Below are 24,454 nucleotides of genomic sequence, written 5' to 3'. Positions count from 1 at the left end.
TGCATGAGATAACAAGATTAATAATTGCAAACTCCATTATGGCATTATGGGTCACGCTAGAAATGGATACAAATATTAAATTCCTTGTTTTTGTAGAAAAATGTGTTTGCAAAATCACTTGTGGATACACCAAATCGGTGGAAGCGCGTGTGTTACATGTGATCAAAAAGTGAATTTAAAGTAGAGATACCTTTTTCTTTTCTTTTGTTTTGCTAGTTATGATTGGCATTGACTCTCTTGTCCAAATGCCTTTGTAAACTTCAGCTTTTTCCTGTCTTATTTGTATGATTCCATTTTCAACCCTTTTTATTTTTTAAATCCTAAATTGCCCCAACCTTTTTTGTTTTCTACTTTATAACCCCTAAATCTCCAACAATTAATTAACAAAAATGTTAAAGAAATGTTTCGTTCTTTTGAAGAAGCTGATTTTTTACGGCACGATGGAATTAAAAACCGGTATCCAATAAGTACTACTTCATGTGCAACATTAATTTCTTTGAGACATTTTGCAATAAATAAGTAACAACTTTGTAATAAATACTAGTAGTATTTCATAACTCAAATGCATCTTTAATAAGATTCATAAAAGCATGTTTGTCTCTCTCTGCTGGCAAATCATGATCTAATCTCACATGCCACCAAGTCTAAAGTCACCACACCAATCTCACATTTCTTAAACTCCATACAAATAAATCAATGTAAGTATATATTTTTTTTTTTTATCTTATTTGAAACCCAGTATTGATTAAAGGAACAGTCATTAGTGGTGACACTTGAATTTTTACCGTAATTTGTGTCCCCGACACCGTGCAAATAAGAAGTTGTAACACTGTTACCGAGCTCAACTTACATAGATTATCACAAAAGTATAGTATTTAGTTATATTATGACAATCAAAATTTAAATTGGGTCATTCTTAGGATCACTTCTAAATTCACTAGCGTCCAATTAGTTTTAAATATACAATCGACAAGCTTTTGGCCTTTTCCTCAATCTCAATGTAAGAAAGTTTTGGATCTTTCCACTAATACAGTGTTTCTTAAGTTAATCACTTGCTATAATTTAAAACCTTACTGGAAGTGTATTTCTGTTCTAAATATTAAAACTAAGGTAACCGTTTGGTCTCAAAATGCATTTAAAATGTATAAGTAACTTATTAAACATTATAAATATATAATTCTATTTATTTCGTAAATTTTAAAACATGAACTTAATTTCTTTATGGTAGATGACCAACCATGCTAATTGTAGTGGTTAATGGAATTCGACTTCAAATATGATTCTTTAGTTTCTATCTTGTAAATAAAGTCATATATTTTACAAATAATATACCCAAATAATTTGAGTTCAATTACCTACTTGTATATTAAGGGTTAGATCAAATTATTTGTGTTTGGTTTCGTCTATGATGTTATAAAACTAGAGAATGTATCATTTTCAAGAGCTGGTGAAAATCAAGATTAAAAGAGTAGCAAAAGCTATCTATCTAATTATATTAACAATATCACAACACTGTCACTAATAATATAAGGGCTTAAAATTTAAAACCTAATTCTTTAGAGATGTCACTTTTGGCTATTTGTTAAATATTTTTATTTCCCCTGGGATTCTTTGACAAACGATAGTCTTCTTGGTACTGGAAGACAATTCTGGTATCCGGCTAAATATAAAGTGATATAATAGATTAAAATATAAAGTGAAATAAAAGAAGTAGAAAAGAAAAGTAACTTAGCCACATTGTGAAGTTTGCGCTTTACAGCATTGAGCATCCTATGTCTATTTCCTTTATGTCTTGGAGAAAACAATTTTTGGAGGTATTTCCATTACTAAAGTTTTTTTATATACTATAAATATTTAATTTATTTTTTTGAAAAAAGTATGTGGGAATAGATTTTCTAAATTTTAACGAGTTTCATTGTTAAATAGAAATTGAATCTAAAACAATTATAATGAAAACACTTTTGCACTATGCTAAAAATTCTAAATGTTTTAAAATATATTTCTATATTTCAAAATTTTATGATTGTATATCAATCATTTACATTGAATTTTTACCCCAAAAAACTTGGTTAGCAAGAATAATTCTTAGATATTGTCATATACTGTATTTAGGTCGTTGATGAGTTTTAAAAATAACAACGTAATTTTAGATTATGAATGGTGACATGAATTTTTTTACGGTGCTAAGAAGCTTGATCATACAATTTGCACTTGACCAATTGCGAATTTTATTTAATTTGTGGCATGATGTGGAATAATACAACGTTGTTTAAGTGAAATGCAGATATATCTTTTAAGATTTTCATGTTTTGTGAACTGCTCACCAACCACCCAAATTATGGGAAGTGTGGTTTTTTTTTATGCTCGTTTTTATGGTCAAGAAAAATAATACATTTAATTTTTGCATTAAAAGTTGCAAACGTTACTTAGAATGAAACAGTTTTTTTTAAAAGATTTTCATTCAACTCTTTTTTTTTTTTTTTTTTTTTTCTGTTAGACTGATTATGTTTGATACGTTTACTTTGTATTAGTCACATTCCGTTCTGCTCCATCTACTGAAATAACATTAACCAATCTGAATCTTATATTAAAGACCTTATAGTACAATAGTTGACGACAATAGAATATCTAATTGTTACAAAACAGTGAGAAAATATTGTCAAACTAAGTGGATCGGCGATGCATTTGTCAATTGTTTTGTTTATACAAAGATAATGAAATTGAGACAGGGAACATTAAAACGTCAAATCATTTAGAAAAAGTAGAATTGTAGTTGTTTGGATAGTAGTTTTATTGATGTACTGATAAGTGGTTTAGTAATCGATCTCATCTTAATTAGTTGGCCAAATGCACCAACAACTCGAATGAGATGCAAACTTTATAATCCTTATTTTATAATTTTAAGCAATCCAAATATTTGTTTTTTCTTTATTTATTGCCGTTTCATTTGACTACTTGATTATAGTCATATGTTGAAATAATTAATTATCAATTAGCATTAGTAAACAGGAATTACATCATCTATTTATAAGTTGAAATATAATTAGCATGTTTTTATATATAAAAGGAAACATATGTATGACAAAATTCAAATAGACTATAGTTATATGATAATGAGACTCTAGATCGACCACATTGGTGTAAAGAAAGTAAAACTTTAATTTTCTTAGAAAATATAAATTTTGTATGATATAAACCTAAGCAGAATATGTATGTGTAAGTAAATCAAACATTAGGATTTAGGAATGAGGACAAAAGTTAAGGGAATGTAACAAGAAAAGAAACAAAAACAAAACAAAACGTAGGATCCTAATAACCCTATGAGTGTAGAAGAAACAGAACGAGACAATGTGCAATGCGATGGTTCAACAACTCCCACTTACATTCCAACAAGCCCATACAATACAATAGTTTTTTTTTTCACTTTACAAGTAACTTTTAATTTGATAATTTGGAAGTCGTTCAAATATTGACAAAAGAGTATATATATAATATATATTTTTGTCTCCTTTTGTTTTCGTTTTTCTCGTTTCACCACAAAAATAGTAACGGAAGGTTGTTTTACCCTCTGGCTTGTCTTTGTAGTTTGTACATATCAATTGTTGACTTTTTACTTTTCGATATCAATTATCAAAGACTCTTTATCTCTTGGGACGGTCTTTTATTACTTGTTACAATAGAAAAATCGTAAATAAAAAATGTGTTATGGCGATAAAAATTTGGGTGTTTAAACATATAACACACTCTTTTTTTTTTTGATAAAACACATAACACACTACTTTAACATATATTTTTCTTTAAACCAAACATGTAATTACACTGCTTTTTTACTGTTTATCCACCATATACTTATCAAGAAAATAACTAGTATACACATTATTTAGCAATTCGTGAGAAAGGTTTTTTGTTATTTTAATAGTAATAATTTTACGTATATCGATAACCCACGTAAATTGTTGTGCTTTTTAATGCAAAAGAGAAAGTCCCTAAAAAAACAAAAAGGTTAAAGATTGCTAAAGGCTAAGAGAGGTGATGATGTGAGATTCTTCTCTCTAGGGTCAAAAAGTAATACTCACACTCTTTTTGCTCTTCTGTATTTCTCTGTGTACTGGCGCGTGAGATAGAACAGAAAATAAAGACATCAAATCTTTGCTACATGTCTTTGGTCGTATCCGTATATATGTTCTTCTTCTAATTATTTTAGCAGAAAGAAAAAAAACTAATCGCTTTCATAAACTCAGATTTGTTTTTTTTTTTCAATGGTAGAAGAAGACAAGTGTTCTTGGAGTTTAGTTTCTTCTTATGATTCATTCATAAATCCGAGGAAATATATCAAATCTGTTTCTTTCTTTCTCTAAGTCAAAACCCAACTAAGAGATTCTTCTTCTTCTTTCTTTGAGATCAGTTACAAAGTGAGCTTTGTTTTTAAGTTCTAATTGCTAATTTGCTACACATAAGTTCTGTTTAGCTTCTTAGAGATGGGATTTGAAGACAAGAAAATGCTGAGACAGAGACATAAGCGTTCTAAGAGGTTTGTCAAGTTTAAGACTTTGTTCTTCTTTAGCTCTGTTTTTAGCTTCAATGTTACTTGTTTCTCGGTATAATGATGAGTGATTTCTCAAATTTGAAGACTTGGGTAGTTAAAATTTACCCAGATGTAAATTATTTCGTTGGTAGATGAGTCAAAGTTTGAGTCTTTGTTGAAGAATTTGGGTTTTAGGACTAAAAGATTGAAACTGTTGTGTACTTTCTCATAGAAATGTGGTTTTGTTTCTGTCTAATTTTGAACAGAATCTCTGTTTATCTATTATGTGTTTCAACTGTTTTTGAATGATTCTTTGAATCTTGTTTTAGCTGTACTGTTCCTGAGAAGAAAAAGCTTGAAGATGAGAATAGCATTGATTCTTCTCTGGATGCTTCTCAACGCCTCAAGCTCGTGAGTGTCCTTTTGATTTATGATATTTCAAAGCTCATTTAGAACAACTGATTCTTAGTTTCTCTTAACTTGTTTTATCACAGGACTTACCTCGTTGCGGCGATAAATCTTTTGAAATGAAGAAGGATCTATCCCCTGATGTAAAATTCAAGAGCTCTCTGAAGCAAGAGGTTTGTATATTGAACTTATGTGTAGCTAGCTCTCTGTCTTTAGTCCAAGATCATTTGCCTCATTCACATAGTTGGTTACATTCAGATTCAAGAGCTTGAGAAAAGATTACAGAACCAGTTTGATGTCCGTGGTGCGTTAGAGAAGGCATTAGGCTATAAAACACCATCTCGAGACATCAAAGGCGACTCTACTCCAAAGGTAAAGAATCGGTTTCTTATGTAAAAGGACGACACAATGTTGATGTTGTGCAGCTTAGTCATGAATGGTTTTATATTCTCTAGCAGCCTCCAACAGAATTGATCAAGGAAATCGCGGTGTTGGAGTTAGAAGTTTCTCATTTGGAACAGTACCTTCTATCTTTGTATCGTAAAGCGTTTGATCAACAAACATCTTCTGTATCGCCACCAACATCGAAACAACAAAGCTCGTGTTCACCTAAATCTACTCTTAGAGGAAAACGTCTAGACTTCTCAAGAACACCTGAATCTCGGTGTTTCTCCTTTGACAACAGACTGAAGAGTCCACGTTTGGTAGAGAAGGAGCTAGAGTCTCCTAACCTTAGATGTAGACAAGAAAGCTTAGCCACGCAACCTCGATGTTTCTCATTTGACAATAGACTGAAGGAACCTAGTTCTGCTGGTCGACAATGTAATCAAGAAGTCTCAAGAATCGATTCTCGGAGTTTCTCCTTTGACAATAGAGTGAAGGAACCCGGTTCTGCTGCTCGGCATTTCAATCAAGAAGACTCAAGAATCGATTCTCAGTGTGTCTCCTTTGACAATAGAGTGAAGGAACCCGTTTCTGGTGTTCGACAATTCGATCAAGAAAGCTCAAGAATCGATTCTCGGTGTTTCTCTTTCGACAATAGACTGAAAGATCAATGTTTTATCGAGAAGGAGGACATCGATTCATGTGTTCGTCGTTGCCAGTCCTCTCTTAATCAACGTTCCACCTTCAATAACCGAATATCTCCACCAGAAGACTCGGTATTCGCGTGCCACTCCCAACCATTGTCCATACATGAAGTAAGTCTCATTGCAACGGATCTATTTTCTTCTATTTACATTGTCTGTAACTTTACTCACTTTTGATGCAACAGTACATACAAAATGGATCAAATGATGCAAGCCTTGCAGAACACATGGGAACTCGGATATCTGATCACATATTCATGACTCCAAACAAGTTATCAGAGGAAATGATCAAGTGTGCATCAGCTATATATTCCAAGCTCGCTGATCCACCATCGATAAACCACGGTTTCTCATCCCCGAGTTCGTCTCCATCATCAACAAGCGAGTTTTCACCACAAGACCAGTATGATATGTGGAGTCCAAGCTTCAGAAAAAACTCGTCTTTCGATGACCAGTTTGAATTCAGCGGACCTTATAGCTCAATGATCGAAGTGTCACACATTCATCGAAACCGTAAAAGACGCGACCTTGACCTGATGAATCGAAACTTCAGGTCAGCCTTTAAATATCAGCTTTCCAAAGTTTCCTTTGTTCTTTCAATTCAATTCTTGTGCTGATAGTAGTCATTGGTTTATACTTATACAGCTTACTTCTTAAGCAACTGGAAAGTGTTGATCCGAGAAAACTGACTCATCAAGAGAAACTGGCGTTCTGGATTAACGTACATAACGCTCTTGTGATGCATGTACGCGGTTTTCTCTCTGGTTCTTTGATCTAACCTTTGTCTTCTTTTTACTGTCATCTCTTAACTTATAATTGGTTTTCACCATTGCAGACATTTCTGGCAAATGGGATTCCACAGAACAATGGGAAGCGATTTTTACTACTCTCCAAGGTAATGGTATCAACTTTTTTCTTGGTTTGCTTCAAAAACATTGGTTGAAAACATTAACATTTTTGAATGATAATAAAACCTTTTTTTTTTTCTCTGCTTAACATTTTTCAGCCAGCTTACAAGATAGGAGGTCGCATGGTAAGCTTAGAAGCAATACAAAGTTATATTCTTCGTATCAAGATGCCTCGTCCTGGCCAGGTAGGGCTGACTTCTAAAGTATCTCAAAAATACAAATGGTCTATGTGACTATGTCTAAAGCTTCCTCTGTTTTATTTGTAGTGGCTGAAGTTATTACTCATACCTAAAAAATTCAGAACCGGAGATGAACATCAAGAATATTCCCTCGAGCATTCCGAGCCTCTCTTATACTTTGCACTTTGTTCAGGCAACCATTCTGACCCTGCGGTAAGTAGAGAACGCTTACACTTTTGTCATCTTCTTTGAAGAATGAGAGATCTTGAATGTGTTTTCTTTGGCTTTAGATTCGTGTTTTTACGCCCAAGGGAATATACCAAGAGCTAGAAACCGCAAAGGAAGAGTACATCCGCGCAACGTTTGGAGTAAAGAAAGACCAGAAACTAGTCTTACCAAAGATCATTGAGTCTTTTAGCAAAGACTCAGGTTTAGGTCAAGCAGCATTGATGGAGATGATTCAAGAATGTCTCCCGGAAACAATGAAAAAAACCATAAAGAAACTTAACTCAGGGAGATCCCGAAAGAGCATTGTCGAATGGACGCCTCATAATTTCGTGTTTCGGTATTTGATAGCCAGAGAACTTGTTAGATGAAATTTTCTTATGTGATTGTCTTGGGAAGGGTTTTTATTTGCAAGGACTCTGTTTCTTTGTAATGTATTATTGGTTTAGTGTATAGGTGGATGTCTTGTGTGGTGAGTGTAGAGTAGAAATAGAAATAGAGGAAAAATTGCATGCCGTTTTTTGGTTACCAATCCGCGATGATGTTTGTACATACAAAATCGATTCTCTTATTTTTTAAAATTTATTTGTTATAGTAACGATATATATTACTAAGCAAAATTTCCTAGCTGATTTTCTTCTCCTTAAACTCTCGCCCGAGTGATCTCTCATTTCATTTACTTTTGTTTATGTCAATAACTCATACACAAATTTTACCGAATTTAAAATGATATGATAACACAACGACATAAATAATGTGGTCTACTAAATTCCAAGTTTCAGTCACCCAACTATGCCTGGGATTTCGGCTAAACCCGAGGAAACCGAATGTTTCGGTTCTCGGCGCAGAGAGATAAAGAGAAGGCAAACCGTTCGGCAAAAATAATATTGTGATTCGGATTACGGTTCGGTTCGGTTCGGCAAGCTAAACCGATCGGTTTTCTCGGTTTAGAGGTACACCCTATAAAATAGAAGAAACCCTAGATCTATGTCAACAATTCATGTCGTCTCCTTCCTTTTCTAATCTTAAACTCTTCTCCTCAAGATCCTTCTTTGATCTTCTTCTCCTTCTTCAGTCTTCTTCGTTTTCGTTCTCAGCTTATCATATTCGTTTACTGCTGTGAAACCAACACTCTCTGGCATCAATCCATTTTTTTTTTTTCTCACCGCCGCGACATCAAATCTCTCGTCTAGTTGCCGGTGGTGGCAAACATAGACATCTGCACTATGTAGGAATTACAGATCTAGTCAAGCCGCTAATTATTCTCTCTTTCCCTTTGAAAGTCGGACGCGCATGAGTGAACGGCGTCTCCGTCACCGTCATCATTCTTCACTTGTCAAAAACCTAGATTTCAGATGGGCTTGGGCATGTTGTTTATTTTGGGCTTGGACTTTTATTAGATTTACCCCATTATTAATTTATTATTGTTGGTTTATAATTGTAAATTTAATAATTGAGCCCATAATTTTTAATTTTGGTCTAATTCGGTTTGAATTAACCGATTTAGAAAAAGGGTCGGTTTAGTTCGGAATTGATTTTAATCCCTGTAACCGAACCGAAAAAACCGAGTACCGAACCGACCCGAACCGAAATTTAATTCGGTCCAATTCGGCAGAATTTTTAAAATCCGAAAAACCCGAAAAACCGATTAAACCAACCAGATTAAACCGACTAACCGAACTCCCAGGCCTACACCCAACTATTAGGTAGTAAAAATATCCATCGATGGTTTCAAGAATAATATCTAAAAACCAAAAAACCTTGAAACAAAGGACTGAACAGAGGGGTTTGGAACGAGAACCGTATCCCAACTCAAGGCCCTAGAAAGATTGGGCGACAATTGAACGAATGACTCATGAATGCTGCCAGGTTAGACGAGTTAGTGTCTTTTAGTCACGCCCAATACATTTGGGGAACAATTAACTTCACCATTCTTATCAAAGCCTAAAGAAAATAGATGCATTGTTTGAAAGATCAAAGACATTTATTTTTGGTAGGGAGAAAGATCAAAGACATAAACAAACGTCCAAAAGCTTTTTTTTGTTTGTGTGATATAATACACACACTTTCTATTAAATTTGTTGGACAGCTTTATGAACATATTCTTTTTTTTTTCCTTTTGTCAAACTTTTCTTTGTCTTTTTTCTTTTCTTTCTTTTCATGTTGTTTGGGGTTTACTTTCTATTTTTCATATATATATAAGTATACTTTAAAGTGCTCATATATAAAAGAGTGTTTACTCTTTTAAGTTTATCGCATATTTATATGTCTGGTTTTAGCCTTTTCTGATATAGTCTGATAATATATTCTTAGTAGAGATATATGATTGTATATATGGCTTTTAAAAGTAGGCCATGATGGTTTGGCACCGCACGTATCGTCGTCTCATTAAAGTCATGTCCAAACTTATTACTCCATTCTCTTGTTTCCCCATTCATTATTGCTTTCCAGCATTTGCTAGTTGCATGCATATACCTAGGTGGACCAAAAAGCAAATGTAACAAAAAAAATACAAACTCAACCGAATCGAAGCGAATTATTTAGATTTTATCATCTTACCAAAAAAAATTAGTATAAACCGATAACTAATAATCCAAACCGAACCAAGTGAAATTATTTAGGTTAATATCGTACCAAATATTTTGTATAAATCGATTATTATAACTAATTAGGAAGCAAAATAACCAAACCGCATTGAAACAATTTTAGTCCAATAGAAAGTTAAAATCAAACCAAATCCAAACTGTAAATAAAACCAAATGAAATCAAAATTACATCAAACCGACTGGTTATAAATGGGTTTTAATTGGTTTTAGTTGGTTCAGTTTCTATAGAACCAGTCTAACCAAGATAATAAACGAACTTAAAACCAAACCGGATCACCCATAAATAGTTAGATTCATACGCCATAGAAATCTCACATCGAATCAGAAATCAAGTACGTGATGTGGTTCGATCAAATAGTCTATCAATCAATAGCTGGAAGCCTGTAATCCCAAGAAATTGACTTCTTCATAATGCAATCAGATGGGACCAAATCGGGTGATGCGTCTCAAACCTAACCCCTAGCGTGTGTAGGGTCTCTCAAAGTCAAATTACTTAGTCTATGTGATGTTTGGTTGATTCATTCATATTTGTGTCACTATATCCATTACTAATCAAAATCCAATAAAAACGTTTGCATATATCTAATTTTTATATTAACCTTCTAATTCTTGGCAAAAATTTGTATATAAAGTTTTTGGAATTGTGTTTTCACAAAATTTCAACCAGGGACTAAAATCTTGACCATGCGAAAGTGCCAACTTCTAAATTGTTTACTATAAAAATGTTCAACAACAAAAAAAAACGAATACTTTATACAAGTCACATTATTAGTCTGGCGTTTACTCCATGATTTATTATGTTATAGTTATAAAGTTGTTGTTATTTTTTGTTTGGCCAATCAAAATACTAGTGATAACTTATAACAATGAGACACATGGTCCTTTCTTATCCATAAACTAAAGTGTAGTGTAATTGGTTAAACCATGTCTATCTTAACCATAATGATATGGGGCTTAATTGGTACTGTGGAAATTGACATCAAAACAACTAATATTTCAGACAGAATAAATAAGGTTAAAAAAGAGGATATATAGATTAGACTGTTTGAGTGGTACAGAACAAACAAAATAAATATTGAACGAGTCTATATAGGATAATACTGTAATATACTAATTCTCAAATTTTAACATATGAATAAATAAATTTTGTATAACTATTTGATGCAATAAAATTAATCCACATGATTTTAAATGCAGCTGATAATAATAACTTAAATCCATAATATGAGATTTTTGGATACACTACACTTTTTAATTAAAAAAAATACACTACACTTTTTGGATTATTGGTGTGCGATTTTAAATGCAGCTAATAATAATTTTGCACCGCATTAGAACCACATTGTATTAAAATCACACCACATATAAACTATATATCTTTTGAATGATTGGTAAGAAAATGCAACCGTAAAATTGTAACTTAAATCCATAATATGAGATTTTTGGTCTTTCTCAACTCATATGATTAGTAAACCAAGTACAATAAGTTTTCCCACGTTGCAAAACGCAATTTGCATTAGGCACAACAATACTTCTCCGATAATAACTACATATTTACAAACTTAACCCTACAATAATAACTAAATCACCAAACTACCCTTCATTCTTCTATCTTACTCAACTTCGCCGCATACTTCCTCCTCCCGCTACCACCACCACCGCGTCTTTTCCCATTCCTTGTCTCTCCATTAGCTCCCACCGCCGCCACTCTTCGAGCAGAAAAGATCACCGGAGACACACATTTCCGACGACACCGACATTTATCTCGGCCACATGAACCACCACTTCTCATAAGAGCAGAGCTAGCTTTAACAGCCAATGCAGCCATTTCCTCGGCTTTAAGAGAATGATGAAGCGAACTTAAAGGAAGAGCGAAGTACAGTTGACCAAGCTGAAACTCCTCGTCGGCGCTAATGGCGGATACAACGTTGTCAAAGTCCATATCATCGGAGTTACATATGAAACACATCGGATTCTTTTGTAACACGTAACCAACTTTGACCGGACTTGTGAACTCCATCATCCTTCCGTCGTGTAAGATCAGCTTCGCCGTTGCGACTTGTGTCGACTCGTACGAGCTGCATATACCCATTGGTTTGGTTTGACTCAATGAGTCGACTCGGTTTCCGGCCAAAAGGGAATAGTAGAAAGGAGATGAGAAGTGAGATGTGTTTTTGTGTGTTTATATATATAAAAAGAATATGCCACATTGGATTTGTTTTGTCTTTTTGTGATTATGTGTTTTTAATATTTATTTTGAAGTTTGAACGACAAGTGGGGACAATGACAGGCTGTTTAAGTAAGTTGGGAGGATGACAGCTTCTGTGTTGTGATTTGTTTGCCATTTGTTTTGGTGTATAATTACGAGTTTAGGGACTGTGGTTTGGGAATTGAATTCGTTTGCTCAATTTTGACTAATGACGGCTCTTCTTTTGGGTTAATAGACAGTTTATTAAGGATATAGATAAATGGACCAGTCGATATGAGAATGTAAGTATGTATGTCGCAGTCGATAAAAAGTTTGAAAAATAGTAAGATATTTAGGCTGAAGCGTTAAACTAGGAAATGTATCTTGCTTAGGGAAATGTATGTAGTTCGACCAGTAAATTCGTAGTTTATCAAAAAGGATTATACTGTTTAAATGTTATTCCGGTTGATTTTTTGAAGTTTTTTTTCTTTTAAATCTCAATTCTATATATCTAGATTTTTCTCAGCTATTTATGTGTTTAAACCCTAAAAGTTAATTTTTAAAAAGTTTTTAATAGAGAACTAGTGCAAATTGACTATAAACTAACAAGTTCTCCAATGTTTTTTTAATAGAGGAGTGCAAATTGACTAATAAACTAACAATTTTTATCAACGTATGGTAGTTGGAAGTGTTAGATAAGGTTTGTTGAAAATTGAAAATATTGAATAGTAAATTATATTACCGTTCAACTTTTGGTCGAGTAGATTTGTTACTTCTGTATTCTATTCTATTCACATCAACCACAAATGTTATGTTCGTGATGCATTTAATTTTGGCTAAAGCGTAGTATATGTCTGATGGTGATCGATGTGGGGATGTGTATAAGTTGCATGATCTGAAATTTATTATCTGATAATAACGTATAATAATTACAATATTAATAAATCATAAAAAGGAAGGACCATGCATTTCATATATGGTTCTCATTTATTAGTATTACTTTCATTTTCGTACATGAAGAGATGATTAGCTTTGGCATACACTAAGCCCTATGATTTTGATGGCCAAGAAGCTACGAGATTTAACCATTGAATGTTATTTAATTTCATTGTCGAGCATGATTATGGTTTTTGTGGATAGTCTTTACGGGTATTTTTTTTTATATTTTACTTTAATACTAGTTATTAATTCTTTAAAAAGCAGAGGAATATCTTTAAATTTTTATTTTCACGAATAATCTATATATACATTTTTGCAGCCATTTTAACAAATAAATCTTTGAGTTTGACTTATTTACAACCCAATGCCATTAGCATTAAATCTTTTTTTCAAAATAATTAATTTTACTTTAAATTCTTAATTTAAATTGTCAATCACATTATCAATCAAATTTAATCCAAACAAACTTCACATCAATCCCTTAAAATTAGCATAAAAGTATTTTGTTAACAATATTTTAAAACAAAGTTTTTTGTTTAAATAAATATTGTTCTTACTAAACTTTTTTTTTTTAAATAAACAAATCATTTATTTGAACTTATTTACAATGTCATGGTACTGACATTAATTATTTAGGTATGAAAATATTTAATTAAAGATTTAAATCTTCTAAATTCTTGCTTTTAGAGTTATTATATCATTACCTAAAAGGCAAAAAATATTAATTTTTTAATTATTATTATTTATATATTTAAAATTCATAAAACATTAATAATATTTAAATTTATAAAAAGTTTAATATATCAAAAAAACTTAACATCATTATAGAATATATAGAGTTTAAAAAATCTAAAAACAAAATTCTTCATATTTTGTGATTCGAAATTTTAAGAATGAACATATATTAACTAATTGGCGAAAAATGTGTGGGTTCAACATCCCGCAACGAATAAAATCTTTTGACAATGATTCATAAACATATTATAAATAAGATCAACATTAATAAAATAAATATTTTTTTTTGTGAACGGGTTTGGCGGGACGGGTTTGGCAGGACGTTACTTAGTAACAATTGTAAACTATAAAATAATTTACAAATTATATATATATTAATTTTAAAAAATGAATTGTCTCCGCGGTATACCGCGGGTTAAAATCTATTAGAACATAAGTGTGATACCAAAATTAACTGAATACAGACAATTTTCTACGTTAATATTTATATTTATCAAATTTTTATTTATTTTTTCCAAGAAAAGAAATTTCATGTGATACTGCACCAATGGGGTGATACTGCACCAATGGGGCTATTTAGTGAAACTCGTTTTTTTTTTTTTTTTTTTTTTTTTTTTTTTTTTTAACTTATAAAGAAAAAACAGATTTGATAATTATTAGTTAATGTGTAAGATTTTATGAAAGAAAGTAAGTGTAATTTCATTGTTATACATAGTTTTCTGATTACATTGTTATACCTAAACATTTGTAATGTATTAGTTGTCCTATCGATAAAACCAAAACTATGTAATCTTTTTTTTTTTTGTGTGTGGACAATTATAGTAAATTGACTTATAAGCAATGTTTACATATGTAATCCATAATTTAAATTAACAAAGTAATAAAGTAAGACGTTAGAAAAAACCTCTTTAAGAAAATAAGTTGAAAATAAACTTTTTTTTTTTTTTTTTTTTGGGCAAACTAGAATTGGTTGATCTTCACGGGGACGGTGGCAAAAAAAAATCAGAGTGATTGGGATATATGACATGGCTAAATCTGCCACGTTATAATAATACGAACGCAATGACGTGTCTACGTTAATAAGCGTGTCCTACCTGAAATCGACAAGTTGTTGGAGAAGAGGCAAGTATAAAAGAGTTAGAGATAAATATATCATGTACTTATTTTTGACCAAAATATATCATGTACTTATTTTTGAAGTGTATAGTTATTAAGAACTGACGGCTGTTTAGCTGTTATGGAGTTTAAATGATGAAGATGATATGATGGGTCAATGGTTTTAATTGTCAACTAAGCACATTGATGCCAACCACAAGTGACTTGTGTTCCCTATTAAATTTCTATTTATTGTATTTAAACAGTTCATGAATACAACTACTAAACTTCAACCCACACTAAGGTAATACTGTTTGGTCATTACTGTGAATATTGTGTATTGCATATCTTTTCAAAAGAGGTTACACATATATATACATCGAGTACTAGAAGGTTCTAGGTTAAGGTGATTATAGAAAGACTAATGAACAAGGAAATAAGATATTGAGGTAATGAAAACATGATACGATTGTATCCTTGACAATTACGTACTGAAGGAATGGTGGATTACTAGTTAGAAAATTGATTAATACTTGATTATGCTTCTGAGTTTTCTCGTGCATTGGAAGGAGAAACAGATAGGCATGGTGATGACTTGGCGGTTGTAGGCTTGTAGTTTTGGAATATCTAATTAATAATACGCTTGTTGGCTATAATGCACTTGTAATGTGTGTTTTTTATTCTTACAGAATAATTTGGTCTCTGTATATATAGTACTTGTGTCGTGGCATATGCGTGCGTAGTTTATAAGGAACTATTTATTGATTTAGTTGTGAAATTGATTTTAAATTATGCGTAGTTCTCTTTTGCATTAAGTTAATCAGGAACTTCTCTTTTAACTTGTAAAGTTTTGCGTGAAATAGAAGAAAGAGAACGTCACAGCACTGCGTACGCTTTTGTAAGCTTCATGGATGATACATTAATCTCTCATAGTCTTACCCCCAAAAGGTATGAATAACTTTTCTGATAAAGTTTAAAGTTATAAATATTGAAATGGTCGTCGTTACGTTTTAGACTAATTAGCTGATTTTTTTTCTTCTAATTTTCTGAGTAGTATAATTCTTCACTTTTATCCGATTGTTTTTATATAAATGATAAGAAACAGATTGAAACTTAATTTCCAACGCAAATTTCTGGTTACATCACGTGTGTGCAAGGAATAAGATCCGGAATATTGGTCAAAGCTCTTACTTAACTTTGGAAAGCTAAAGGGTAGTAATTATTATTATGATTTTTTTTGCTGTATATATATGGAACAAGCAAAGTTGTCTAAAGCAATTAGTAGGAAGAGACCAACAGGCAAATCATGGACTGCAGAGAAAAAGATTAAATTGGTATTTGGTCTAAATTTGTTTTTTTCTTATATAATGTGGGATTATGAGTAAAACCTTCAAAATTAATTTTTAGATATTTTTTTATTCAAAATTTAGTCTCCTAAGTACAAAATCCATTTTTAGCAAATGAACTTCCATGGTAATAAAGAAAGATTACTTTTGTAAGCATAGTAGTTGTATTATATGAGTGTTTATAGGATCAATTAGTGGGAATTAATTCCAGACTTTGATTAATTAGCCACAAACATTAAACAAAAACTATTTTTCTTAAAATTTTGAATAAATGAGATATTTATTTAAATATTCCATATTGTATGATCTTTAATATTTATCATTTTGTATTTCTTTTTTTTTTTTTTTTTTGTATTTCTCAAGGAGTGGGATACCCTTTTTTACTTTGTCGGATTCAATTGTTGTTTTGTTGCCAAGATTCAATGGCAAAAGCTTGTACTTGACATTGCCATGAAACTTCCCATTATAGCTTTAGGATCAGCATTTTTCAATCATCAATGATGTAAGGTTGTCTTGGCCCATAGATCTCTTTTTCCATAATCATTCAAGATCTTCCTAATTATTGGTTATGTAAGAAAATGATAAATTATTAGTTCAGGTTATAAAGAGTTCATAATTTACTTTTAATACTTGAAAATTGAAATGAGAAAATTGTGTTTAAGAAAACTAAGATCGATATGTATTACATATATATAGGTTTAAGATACCTGTCTTAATTCTCATATATATGAACTGATATCGAAAAAATGGGTTGTCAAAGTTACTTCGGTATACTTCTTTTTTTTACTCCTACTAGAAAAACATTATTCTGAACTTGGGAGTTGCTTTCTGTATCAAAACTCGGCATAAGAACTCGGTTCCATCTATCTTTCGCCAGCTTATAAGACCACTGATCACAATATCAGCAAGATCGTTGCGTTCTTATAAGTAGAAGAGGGCAGCAAATGAGGACAAAATAGGGTAGACAAACAGAATCCACAAACAAATGCTGTAAGTGACTTTGTCCTTTTGAGTGAATGAGTTTTTGATACCACCACAAGCTTTAGTGTGTTTATTGATAAGGTAAAAGCTCGTGAGAAGGCACACATCACCTCCCGTATATCTCAGGTCGTCTCTGAATATTGCCCCTATGTCACTCGGTGTAACCACAATAAGAAGAATTGTAGCACCCGGGATCTCTAGCGATTCTGCAATTTGTTATTAACTTTTAGTTAAGCAATACACAAAAAGATTTGAACCAAACCGTAAATCGGGTTATCCACCCATACGATACTTAATAGAATGATTATTTATATCTTATATAATATAAACTTTGAAGATTATTTATGTTCTAGATGTTATAAGATTACATACCATGAAAATGGTTTGGTAAAAAAAGCCTGAGAATAACGGTGAGGAGAGCGATCCATTTCCCAACCCCGTTCCTGCGAATTCAAAATCGAAATATTTAATCTGATCATTGTTACATGCACAAGAACAACAACATCAAAAAAAGTACTTTGCGTGTATTGATTGTTACCTCAAGACCTGAAAAATAACAATAGGAAGGCTAGAGAAGAGGTAAGGAGCTAATAGTGAAGCCATTATATTGTTTGAGTACTTCCATTTCGTTTGATCCAATATCATAAGAAAACTTTACACACAAATAAAAGAAGTAAACCAACATTAAAAAATTAAAAATTAAACATAAATCCAAATGTTTAAAATATGAAAGACATGACTGACACTGCAACGATGGACGCGAGCCATCTTAGGAACAACGTGATCATAACTGGGACTCCATAGCTGTGGATTAGCTTCCCCGCAACGGCTTGGATCTCATTCAGATACTCAATATTTTCCATTTTTCAATATGAACTAAAAGAAGCCAAAATACAAAAAAAACAGAAGCAGAGCAGAAGAACTCAAGTTATAAAAAGGAACAAGAAGACCCAAAACCGAAGTCTTCGTATTTATGGTTACTTTTTTTTTTTTTTTGATAACCAAAAAGGGATTCAACACGAGGAACTTTCTTTATATCTAGATTTGACATTTTGTATATGATTTTGTCATTGTCATGGACTGCTAAAATTATTTTTAAGCCATCCATAGTTGAAAAAGTCTTGAGAAGATATTCCAAAACTACATTGCAAAATGCTAAACCAAACCTGAAGTTAAACCGAAATGCCCACCCCTAAAAATTAACAATGATTTTTTTTTTTTCGTTTTTTCTTCAAATGTAAACGCAAACAAAATCATCAAAACCGAAAAATTAAACAATAATACATCTTTATAATTCCTTAAACGGAAAGTTTCCAATATTTGATGCAAAACTGAGTTACGACCAACCATAAAGAAGCCACAAGCTTTAGTGTGACTACTGAGAAAGTACATGCTCGTGAAAAGGCACACACTTCCTTTATCTCTTAGTTTGTCTCTGACTATTTCCACTAAGAAATTTGGTGTAACCACAGTAAGAAGAATCGTTGCACTCGGAAGCTCTAGCGAGTCTGCAAAAAGACACCAATTGATTTGGGGTGTGCAAAACATTAATAATTAAATGTAAGTAAAAAAAAGAAAACAAATCAAAGTAGTTAAAACCAAATTGAACCAAAGTTTGTTTATAAAACCACTTAATTTCATATAAAAAAACACAAACAAACAAATCAAACAATTTTTGAAAAAAAATATTATTTCAAAAATATACGTATTAAAATTTAAAAGGGGATATAATCAAATTAAATGATTGTAATCTTAAAATAGTTTTAATTCTTTTTTATCAATATCTGAACCGATAGCAAACATATATACAAGTTACAGTTGGTTGTTTATGATTTCAGTTTTAACCCCAAAGAAACCAAAAACTAAAACATTTAAAGTTTTAAACTGTAAAAGTGTGGGCACAAGGCAAAGTAGCCGCTATTTTAGGGATCTTTGTTACTTGACTTGCTCTGTACCCCTAATTTCAAGTGCTTGCTAAAAAATGATTACATACGAGTTACTTGTCTTGTTGTATTACTTGCGAGTTACTTGCTGAGTACTTGTTGATGATTTGTCATGTTTTTAACCTGCTTAAAATTTACTTTATTTTTTTAATCTAAATTTTAAATATGTTTTTAAAAACTAATACAATACGAAATGTATGTATATAAAATGATAAAGAGAAAACGAGTAACGGGTACTTATTTTCTCAAGGTGGTACGAAGCAAGTAACGTGTACTAGACGAGTAACGAGTAACGAGTAATCGTGCGAAGCCTCTAAACCGGATTGCCTACCTTTACTAGTTTAAATAGAATAAATATTCATATCGCAAACTGTTCTCTAACATTACTATATATCAACACTGAAGACTATTAATATCGTAACTAATATTGTTTCAAATCTCATTGGTACTATTCTAAGGTTGTTAACCAGAAAAACGGTTTGGGAGGAAAAGCCTGAGAATGACTGAGGAGAGCGATCCATGTCCCAAACCCGGTCCTGAAAATACAAATCAAATACTTAATCCGATCATTGTTACATACTCAAGAACAACAACAAAAGGTATTTTTTGTGTGTATGAATTGTTACCTCAAGAATTGGAAAACAACTAAAGGAAGGCTACAGAAGAGGTAAGGAGCTAATAGCGAAGTTAACATATTGTTTGAGTACTTCCATTTCGTTTGATCCAGTATCATCAAAAGACTCCCAAAACAAAATATAAGCAATAAATATATTAAAAAATAAGAAGAAGACTTATACATAAGATCAAAATATTTTAAATCTGAAACATATGACTGACAATGCAGCGAAGGATGCGATCCATCTTAGGAACAACGTGACCATAACTAGGACTCCGTAGCTGTGGATTAGCTTCTCTACAGCTACTTGGAGCTCATTTAGAAAACTCAATCTTTTCCATTTTTATAATAAATTTAAAGAAACACAGAAGCAAAGCAGAACTCAAGTTATATAAAAGCAGAGACAGAACAAGAAGACCCAAAACCGAAGTCTAATTTGTGTACATGGATTTTTTTTATTTTTTTTTCATTCAGAAAAAATCTATTTTGCTGAGTTTTGGGGCTGAAAGTGGATTGAAAATAAATAAAATAAATTGGATTTAACGTACAAAATGTTTTATTATTCTTTAATTATAATCTTTTTTATACCCATTTATCAAAGAATCTCAATGGAGATGACGTGTCACGTCAATTGACAATGAAATTATTTTGTTATCTTATATATTATCAAAACTTTTCGTATTTTCTATTTCACATCTGAGAGCTTTTTTCGTTTCTTGTGAGATCATCTAAAAAATGGCTTCGACTGTTTCGCTTTCTTTACTCAGCGGCGGCAGTGGAGCTCTTCAGGCGCGTTGCGCAAGAACCGCGCATGTTAGCCCACGAGCGGCGCATTCTAACAAACCCGCGCTTTCTTCGTTCTCGCTGACCGGCGCCTCTCGCAGGAATCTGTTATTTTCGTTGACGGCAGCGACGGTAGTGACGGGACTTCAGCCTGCATCAATGGCGGAGAATATTCCGTTATTTGGTATAAGAAAGAAACTGAAGAAAGCAGAAGAAGAAGCGGTGGAGATCGTGAAAGAAGGCTTTGAGACGGCGGAGAAAGGCGTTGATGCGGCGGAGAAAGGATTAGAAGCGGCGGAGAGAGGTGTAGAGACGGCAGAGAAGGAAATCGTGACGGCGGTTAGCTTTAATGGATTGACACAAGCTGGAGCCGTCGTGGCGGCTGAGTTCGTCGGAGTTCTTGTCGCTACGTCAGTAGTGAATGGGATTTTAGGACCAGAAGCCCAGAAATCTTAGGAATAACCTAATGCTATGTGTACTTTTGTGTTGGAGTTAAAGAAATATTTGTCTAAATTTTTGCTGTTAATTATGTTTTGTAATATCATAAACCATATACCTAGAGATGAAGAAGATCAGAATTATGTGGTCTATTTTGCTTCGGTTTTGATTTTTATCGGAAATAAGTAAATTGTGTGGCTCTTATAGCTTATGGCTTATAGCATTTTCAAAGCACATTTCATTTTTAAGTTTACCAAGCCTCAAGTTTAAAGTTGAATAATATTATTAACATCAAAACAATTTTTATTTTGCATTTAAAGTCTTGATCATAATGTCTTAAAATCACAAAACTTATATAAAACTATAAAACATATATTATAATATATAATTATAATCATAAGTTACAAGTATCAATGTATTAAAAAAATAAATAGTATCAATACTAAATAAGATTTTTTTTAGTTTTCTTAAAGATATTTATCAACCATTCAAGTTAAATTCAAGACATAATATTCTTGTGTTATTATCAACTAAATCTTGACTCTTAATATTGTATCAAGTTTTGTAAATCAATAAAGTATTTAGAGAATTTAAAGTAAATGTTCTTGATTTTATTTCATCAAGTTTAAATCAATGAAAAGTAGTTAGGAACGTTGATTTATCTTCTTTACTCTTTCAATTTTATACTTTTATAATGCTATTATTGGAGGCAAAAAATAGAGAGGAAGAATAAGCTATTCTCTAGTATCTATATGAACTCTTCATGTAAATTACTAAAGAATATTAGTTACAAGAATGAAATATCTATAACCCGTTCAAGTTAAATTTTCTATGTTTCAGTTGTCAAACTTCTGCATTATCAGGTTGTACCTTCACTGAATACATTATATTGTAGAAGTTTAAATCAATGAAATATTTACAGACTCTAATATTTTTTATATTAAAACTCTAATACACTTTTGTTATCATTAATTAATGTTTTACTAATTACATTGTATCATATTGAATCAATGATGTATTAGAGACAGTAAAAATACTATTCGTAACTAGTAATGAATTATACTTTTCAAATGATCCTTTTATATAAATTTCACAAATTTTAAATGCTAATTTCTCATTCTTTATTTGAAGAGTTCTTGTAAAAAATGCTAAAGAATGGGGTATATTATTTTTTTAGATTCTAAATTTGAAAGTTAAAAATTCAAGACCTAGTAAATCAGTTAAAAATATAAAAGAAATATCTAAAAATAACTCACTTTTTCTCCATTGTAAACAAATTTGATTTTCTTTTCCTATGAAATTTGAATTAGTCTTCTACTAATTATGCAGCTTAAAATATCATTGCTAACTTATCAAATGATACTTCAAATTTTTTATCAGTCACAAAAAAAAAAACAATTTGCATAAGCGGTTTAGATTTAAATTTGACCACACGTGTGTAACTTTGTAACACGATGTCTCTATCTTTCTCTCTTTCTTGTTGATGTGTTTTAAGGTTTTCTAAATCTCATTTTTGTCTCCTTAAAATTTTCTCAGAAACATTTCCGTCATTTGTTCCTTAGTTTTGTAATCAATCTTCACGATTCCTCAGGCACTGTACTTGGCAAATCTCTGTCTTTTTTTCTCCTTCATTTTCTCTCACTCTCTCCCAAAAATCCAGTAATTCTATATTATTTTAGGTGATCATTCTGATTTCAATTTTTTTGGTTGAATTTTTCTAAATAGTAATGTTATTTCAGGTACCATCCTCCAAGGTCATAAGAGAACAGGATCGGTGTTCTCGAACGAGCGGGTGCGATTTCTTGATTCTTTAATTTTATTTGATCACATTTCTTAATTCTCTCATATATATAGATTGATTGATTTGGTTGAAAATTGATTTAATTTCATAACTATGTTTTCTTTTTCATAATTAAATTTTCATAGTTCTGTTTCTTTTTTGTTGTTGAGAAAGTTGATCTAATGTGGTTGATTCAAAGGGTGATGTAAATGTTCTTGCCTGGTTTTTGGTTTCTTGTGTTGAAAGCTAAAACGTATATGATTTTGTGTTTCTTGTGCTTCAAGATATTTCTTACATGTTATTTCCCTTGTTCTCTTTGTCTTAATTCCATTCTTAAATTTTTGATAGTGTTGTGTCTTAAGTGGGGATGGCTTCAACACCTTGTGCAGCATGTAAGCTCTTGAGGCGTAAATGCACTCAAGAATGTGTGTTTGCGCCGTATTTTCCACCAACTAATCCTCAAAAGTTTATCTTTGTTCACCGAGTTTTTGGAGCAAGCAATGTAACCAAGATCCTCAACGATCTTCCACCTGATCAACGCGAAGACACTGTTAATTCCCTCTTTTATGAAGCGGAAGCGCGTATCCGTGACCCAATCTATGGATGTGTTGGTCTCATTTCTTTTTTACAACAATACCTCAAGAAAATTCAACAAGATCTTCTCACTGCTAAAGAAGAGCTTGTTGGTTACTTGGGACCCGATGCTGTGATTCCGCCGCCTTATCTTCCTCCTATAGGTAACAATCCTCCTCCCAATTTCATGATGTCTATGGAAGGAATGCCACCAGGAGTGATCCCTCAAGGAGAACCTTTGATGATACGCGAACCAAACATGTCTCAGCAACATCATCATCAACAACCGCAAGATGAGCAGTTGCAATTCATAGCTTCTGATGCACAGAGAATGGCTGCAATGATGTTGGAGAGAGGAGATCAACAAGGGATGTTCAATGGTTACGGAATAGACAACAATGGTTCGGTTACAGCCACGGGTTTTAACCAAATGGATGTGAATGATCAAGGTGCTGGTGGTTCGTTGTCTGGACCATCTCTTGCTTTAGGAAGCTTTGGTGATGCTTATCAGATGGGTCAAGAGACAGAGCATGGTCATATCAACCATGATCAGCTTCAGACACAGCTTATGCTTCAGCCTCCATTACAAGAAGGTCAAGAACAAACAGAGGAAGGACAGTTCTTGATGCAACCAATGGGACAAGAGAATCTTCATGACGAAGAGGAGGAGGAAGAGCTTGAGCCACCGGTTAAATGGAGGATGTCTGAGAACAAGGAAGCTAGTTTTTAAGACCTAAATGCATTTAGGAGAACAAAAAAAAATTCCTATTTTCTTGGATAGTTTACTTAACTCTTGAGGATCTATTTGGTTTTTTTTTTTAATAATCAAATGGTATTATTCATTCTCGCTATTTGCATCTACAAATTAAGCAATCTGAATTCGCATCAATTGTCTATAATGCCACAGAATCGACTCGGATTTTTGCTATGGTTGAGAAGTTTTCGAGCTATTTTCAGAGAATGGATTGTGTATTATTTTTGAAGCCAACCAAAGCAAGCAAATGATATGATCATACAACCTCAGCATGAAACCTAATGTACTCTGATTGGGATAGACTTTACTTGTAGTCATGAGGGACATGCCGTAATGAACCACTT

At 32.2% G+C, this 24,454-nt stretch overlaps 5 protein-coding genes, 1 long non-coding RNA gene and 1 pseudogene across 10 annotated transcripts; 3 read left to right on the top strand and 4 right to left on the bottom strand.

Moving 5' to 3' along the window:
* Positions 1 to 4,004: 4,004 nt before the first annotated feature.
* On the top strand, positions 4,005 to 7,962 carry AT2G23700 (Itga6 (Protein of unknown function, DUF547)). Its single transcript, NM_127933.3, has 11 exons — positions 4,005 to 4,531; positions 4,855 to 4,936; positions 5,020 to 5,106; positions 5,192 to 5,305; positions 5,392 to 6,132; positions 6,207 to 6,574; positions 6,667 to 6,766; positions 6,857 to 6,916; positions 7,028 to 7,114; positions 7,196 to 7,321; positions 7,399 to 7,962. Exons 1-11 carry the CDS (start codon positions 4,479 to 4,481, stop codon positions 7,702 to 7,704), a joined length of 2,124 nt encoding a protein of 707 aa, NP_179950.1. The 5' UTR covers positions 4,005 to 4,478; the 3' UTR covers positions 7,705 to 7,962.
* A 3,239-nt stretch (positions 7,963 to 11,201) lies between these two features.
* Positions 11,202 to 12,271, bottom strand: AT2G23690 (HTH-type transcriptional regulator). The gene has a single exon (NM_127932.3). It carries the CDS (start codon positions 12,029 to 12,031, stop codon positions 11,540 to 11,542), a length of 492 nt encoding a protein of 163 aa, NP_179949.2. The 5' UTR covers positions 12,032 to 12,271; the 3' UTR covers positions 11,202 to 11,539.
* A 4,319-nt stretch (positions 12,272 to 16,590) lies between these two features.
* AT2G23680 (Cold acclimation protein WCOR413 family) lies at positions 16,591 to 18,211 on the bottom strand. 2 transcript variants are annotated; one of them, NM_127931.3, is made up of 4 exons: positions 17,968 to 18,211; positions 17,762 to 17,875; positions 17,596 to 17,666; positions 16,591 to 17,429 (listed from the first exon to the last, which is right to left on the bottom strand). In NM_127931.3, the coding sequence occupies exons 1-4, from the start codon at positions 18,084 to 18,086 to the stop codon at positions 17,164 to 17,166; spliced, it is 570 nt and encodes a 189-aa protein (NP_179948.1). In that variant the 5' UTR covers positions 18,087 to 18,211; the 3' UTR covers positions 16,591 to 17,163. The 2 variants fall into 2 exon arrangements, with proteins under 2 accessions (NP_179948.1, NP_001118373.1); NM_001124901.2 differs by having other exon boundaries at positions 17,762 to 18,211.
* Positions 18,212 to 19,162: 951 nt separating this feature from the next.
* On the bottom strand, positions 19,163 to 20,181 carry AT2G23673 (annotated as a pseudogene). The gene is made up of 2 exons: positions 19,793 to 20,181; positions 19,163 to 19,702 (listed from the first exon to the last, which is right to left on the bottom strand).
* A 68-nt stretch (positions 20,182 to 20,249) lies between these two features.
* On the bottom strand, positions 20,250 to 21,263 carry AT2G23672. Its single transcript, NR_140659.1, has one exon. It is a non-coding gene; the product is annotated as an other RNA (long non-coding RNA).
* Positions 20,465 to 21,173, top strand: YCF37 (homolog of Synechocystis YCF37). The gene has a single exon (NM_127930.2). The coding sequence runs from the start codon at positions 20,518 to 20,520 to the stop codon at positions 21,019 to 21,021; it is 504 nt and encodes a 167-aa protein (NP_565556.1). The 5' UTR covers positions 20,465 to 20,517; the 3' UTR covers positions 21,022 to 21,173.
* Positions 21,264 to 22,505: 1,242 nt separating the features above from the next.
* Positions 22,506 to 24,263, top strand: LBD10 (LOB domain-containing protein 10). 3 transcript variants are annotated; one of them, NM_127929.3, is made up of 3 exons: positions 22,506 to 22,594; positions 22,743 to 22,795; positions 23,132 to 24,263. In NM_127929.3, the coding sequence occupies exon 3, from the start codon at positions 23,151 to 23,153 to the stop codon at positions 24,084 to 24,086; it is 936 nt and encodes a 311-aa protein (NP_179946.1). In that variant the 5' UTR covers positions 22,506 to 22,594; positions 22,743 to 22,795; positions 23,132 to 23,150; the 3' UTR covers positions 24,087 to 24,263. The 3 variants fall into 3 exon arrangements, with proteins under 3 accessions (NP_179946.1, NP_001154530.1, NP_001323843.1); NM_001161058.2 differs by having other exon boundaries at positions 22,545 to 22,662; NM_001335860.1 differs by lacking the exon at positions 22,506 to 22,594 and having other exon boundaries at positions 22,643 to 22,795; positions 23,132 to 24,257.
* Positions 24,264 to 24,454: the final 191 nt, after the last annotated feature.

The sequence above is a fragment of the Arabidopsis thaliana genome, chromosome 2 (genome assembly GCF_000001735.4).
Source record: "Arabidopsis thaliana chromosome 2, partial sequence".
Classification (NCBI taxonomy): Eukaryota; Viridiplantae; Streptophyta; class Magnoliopsida; order Brassicales; family Brassicaceae; genus Arabidopsis; species Arabidopsis thaliana.
This window is presented reverse-complemented; position numbering and strand designations above follow the sequence as displayed.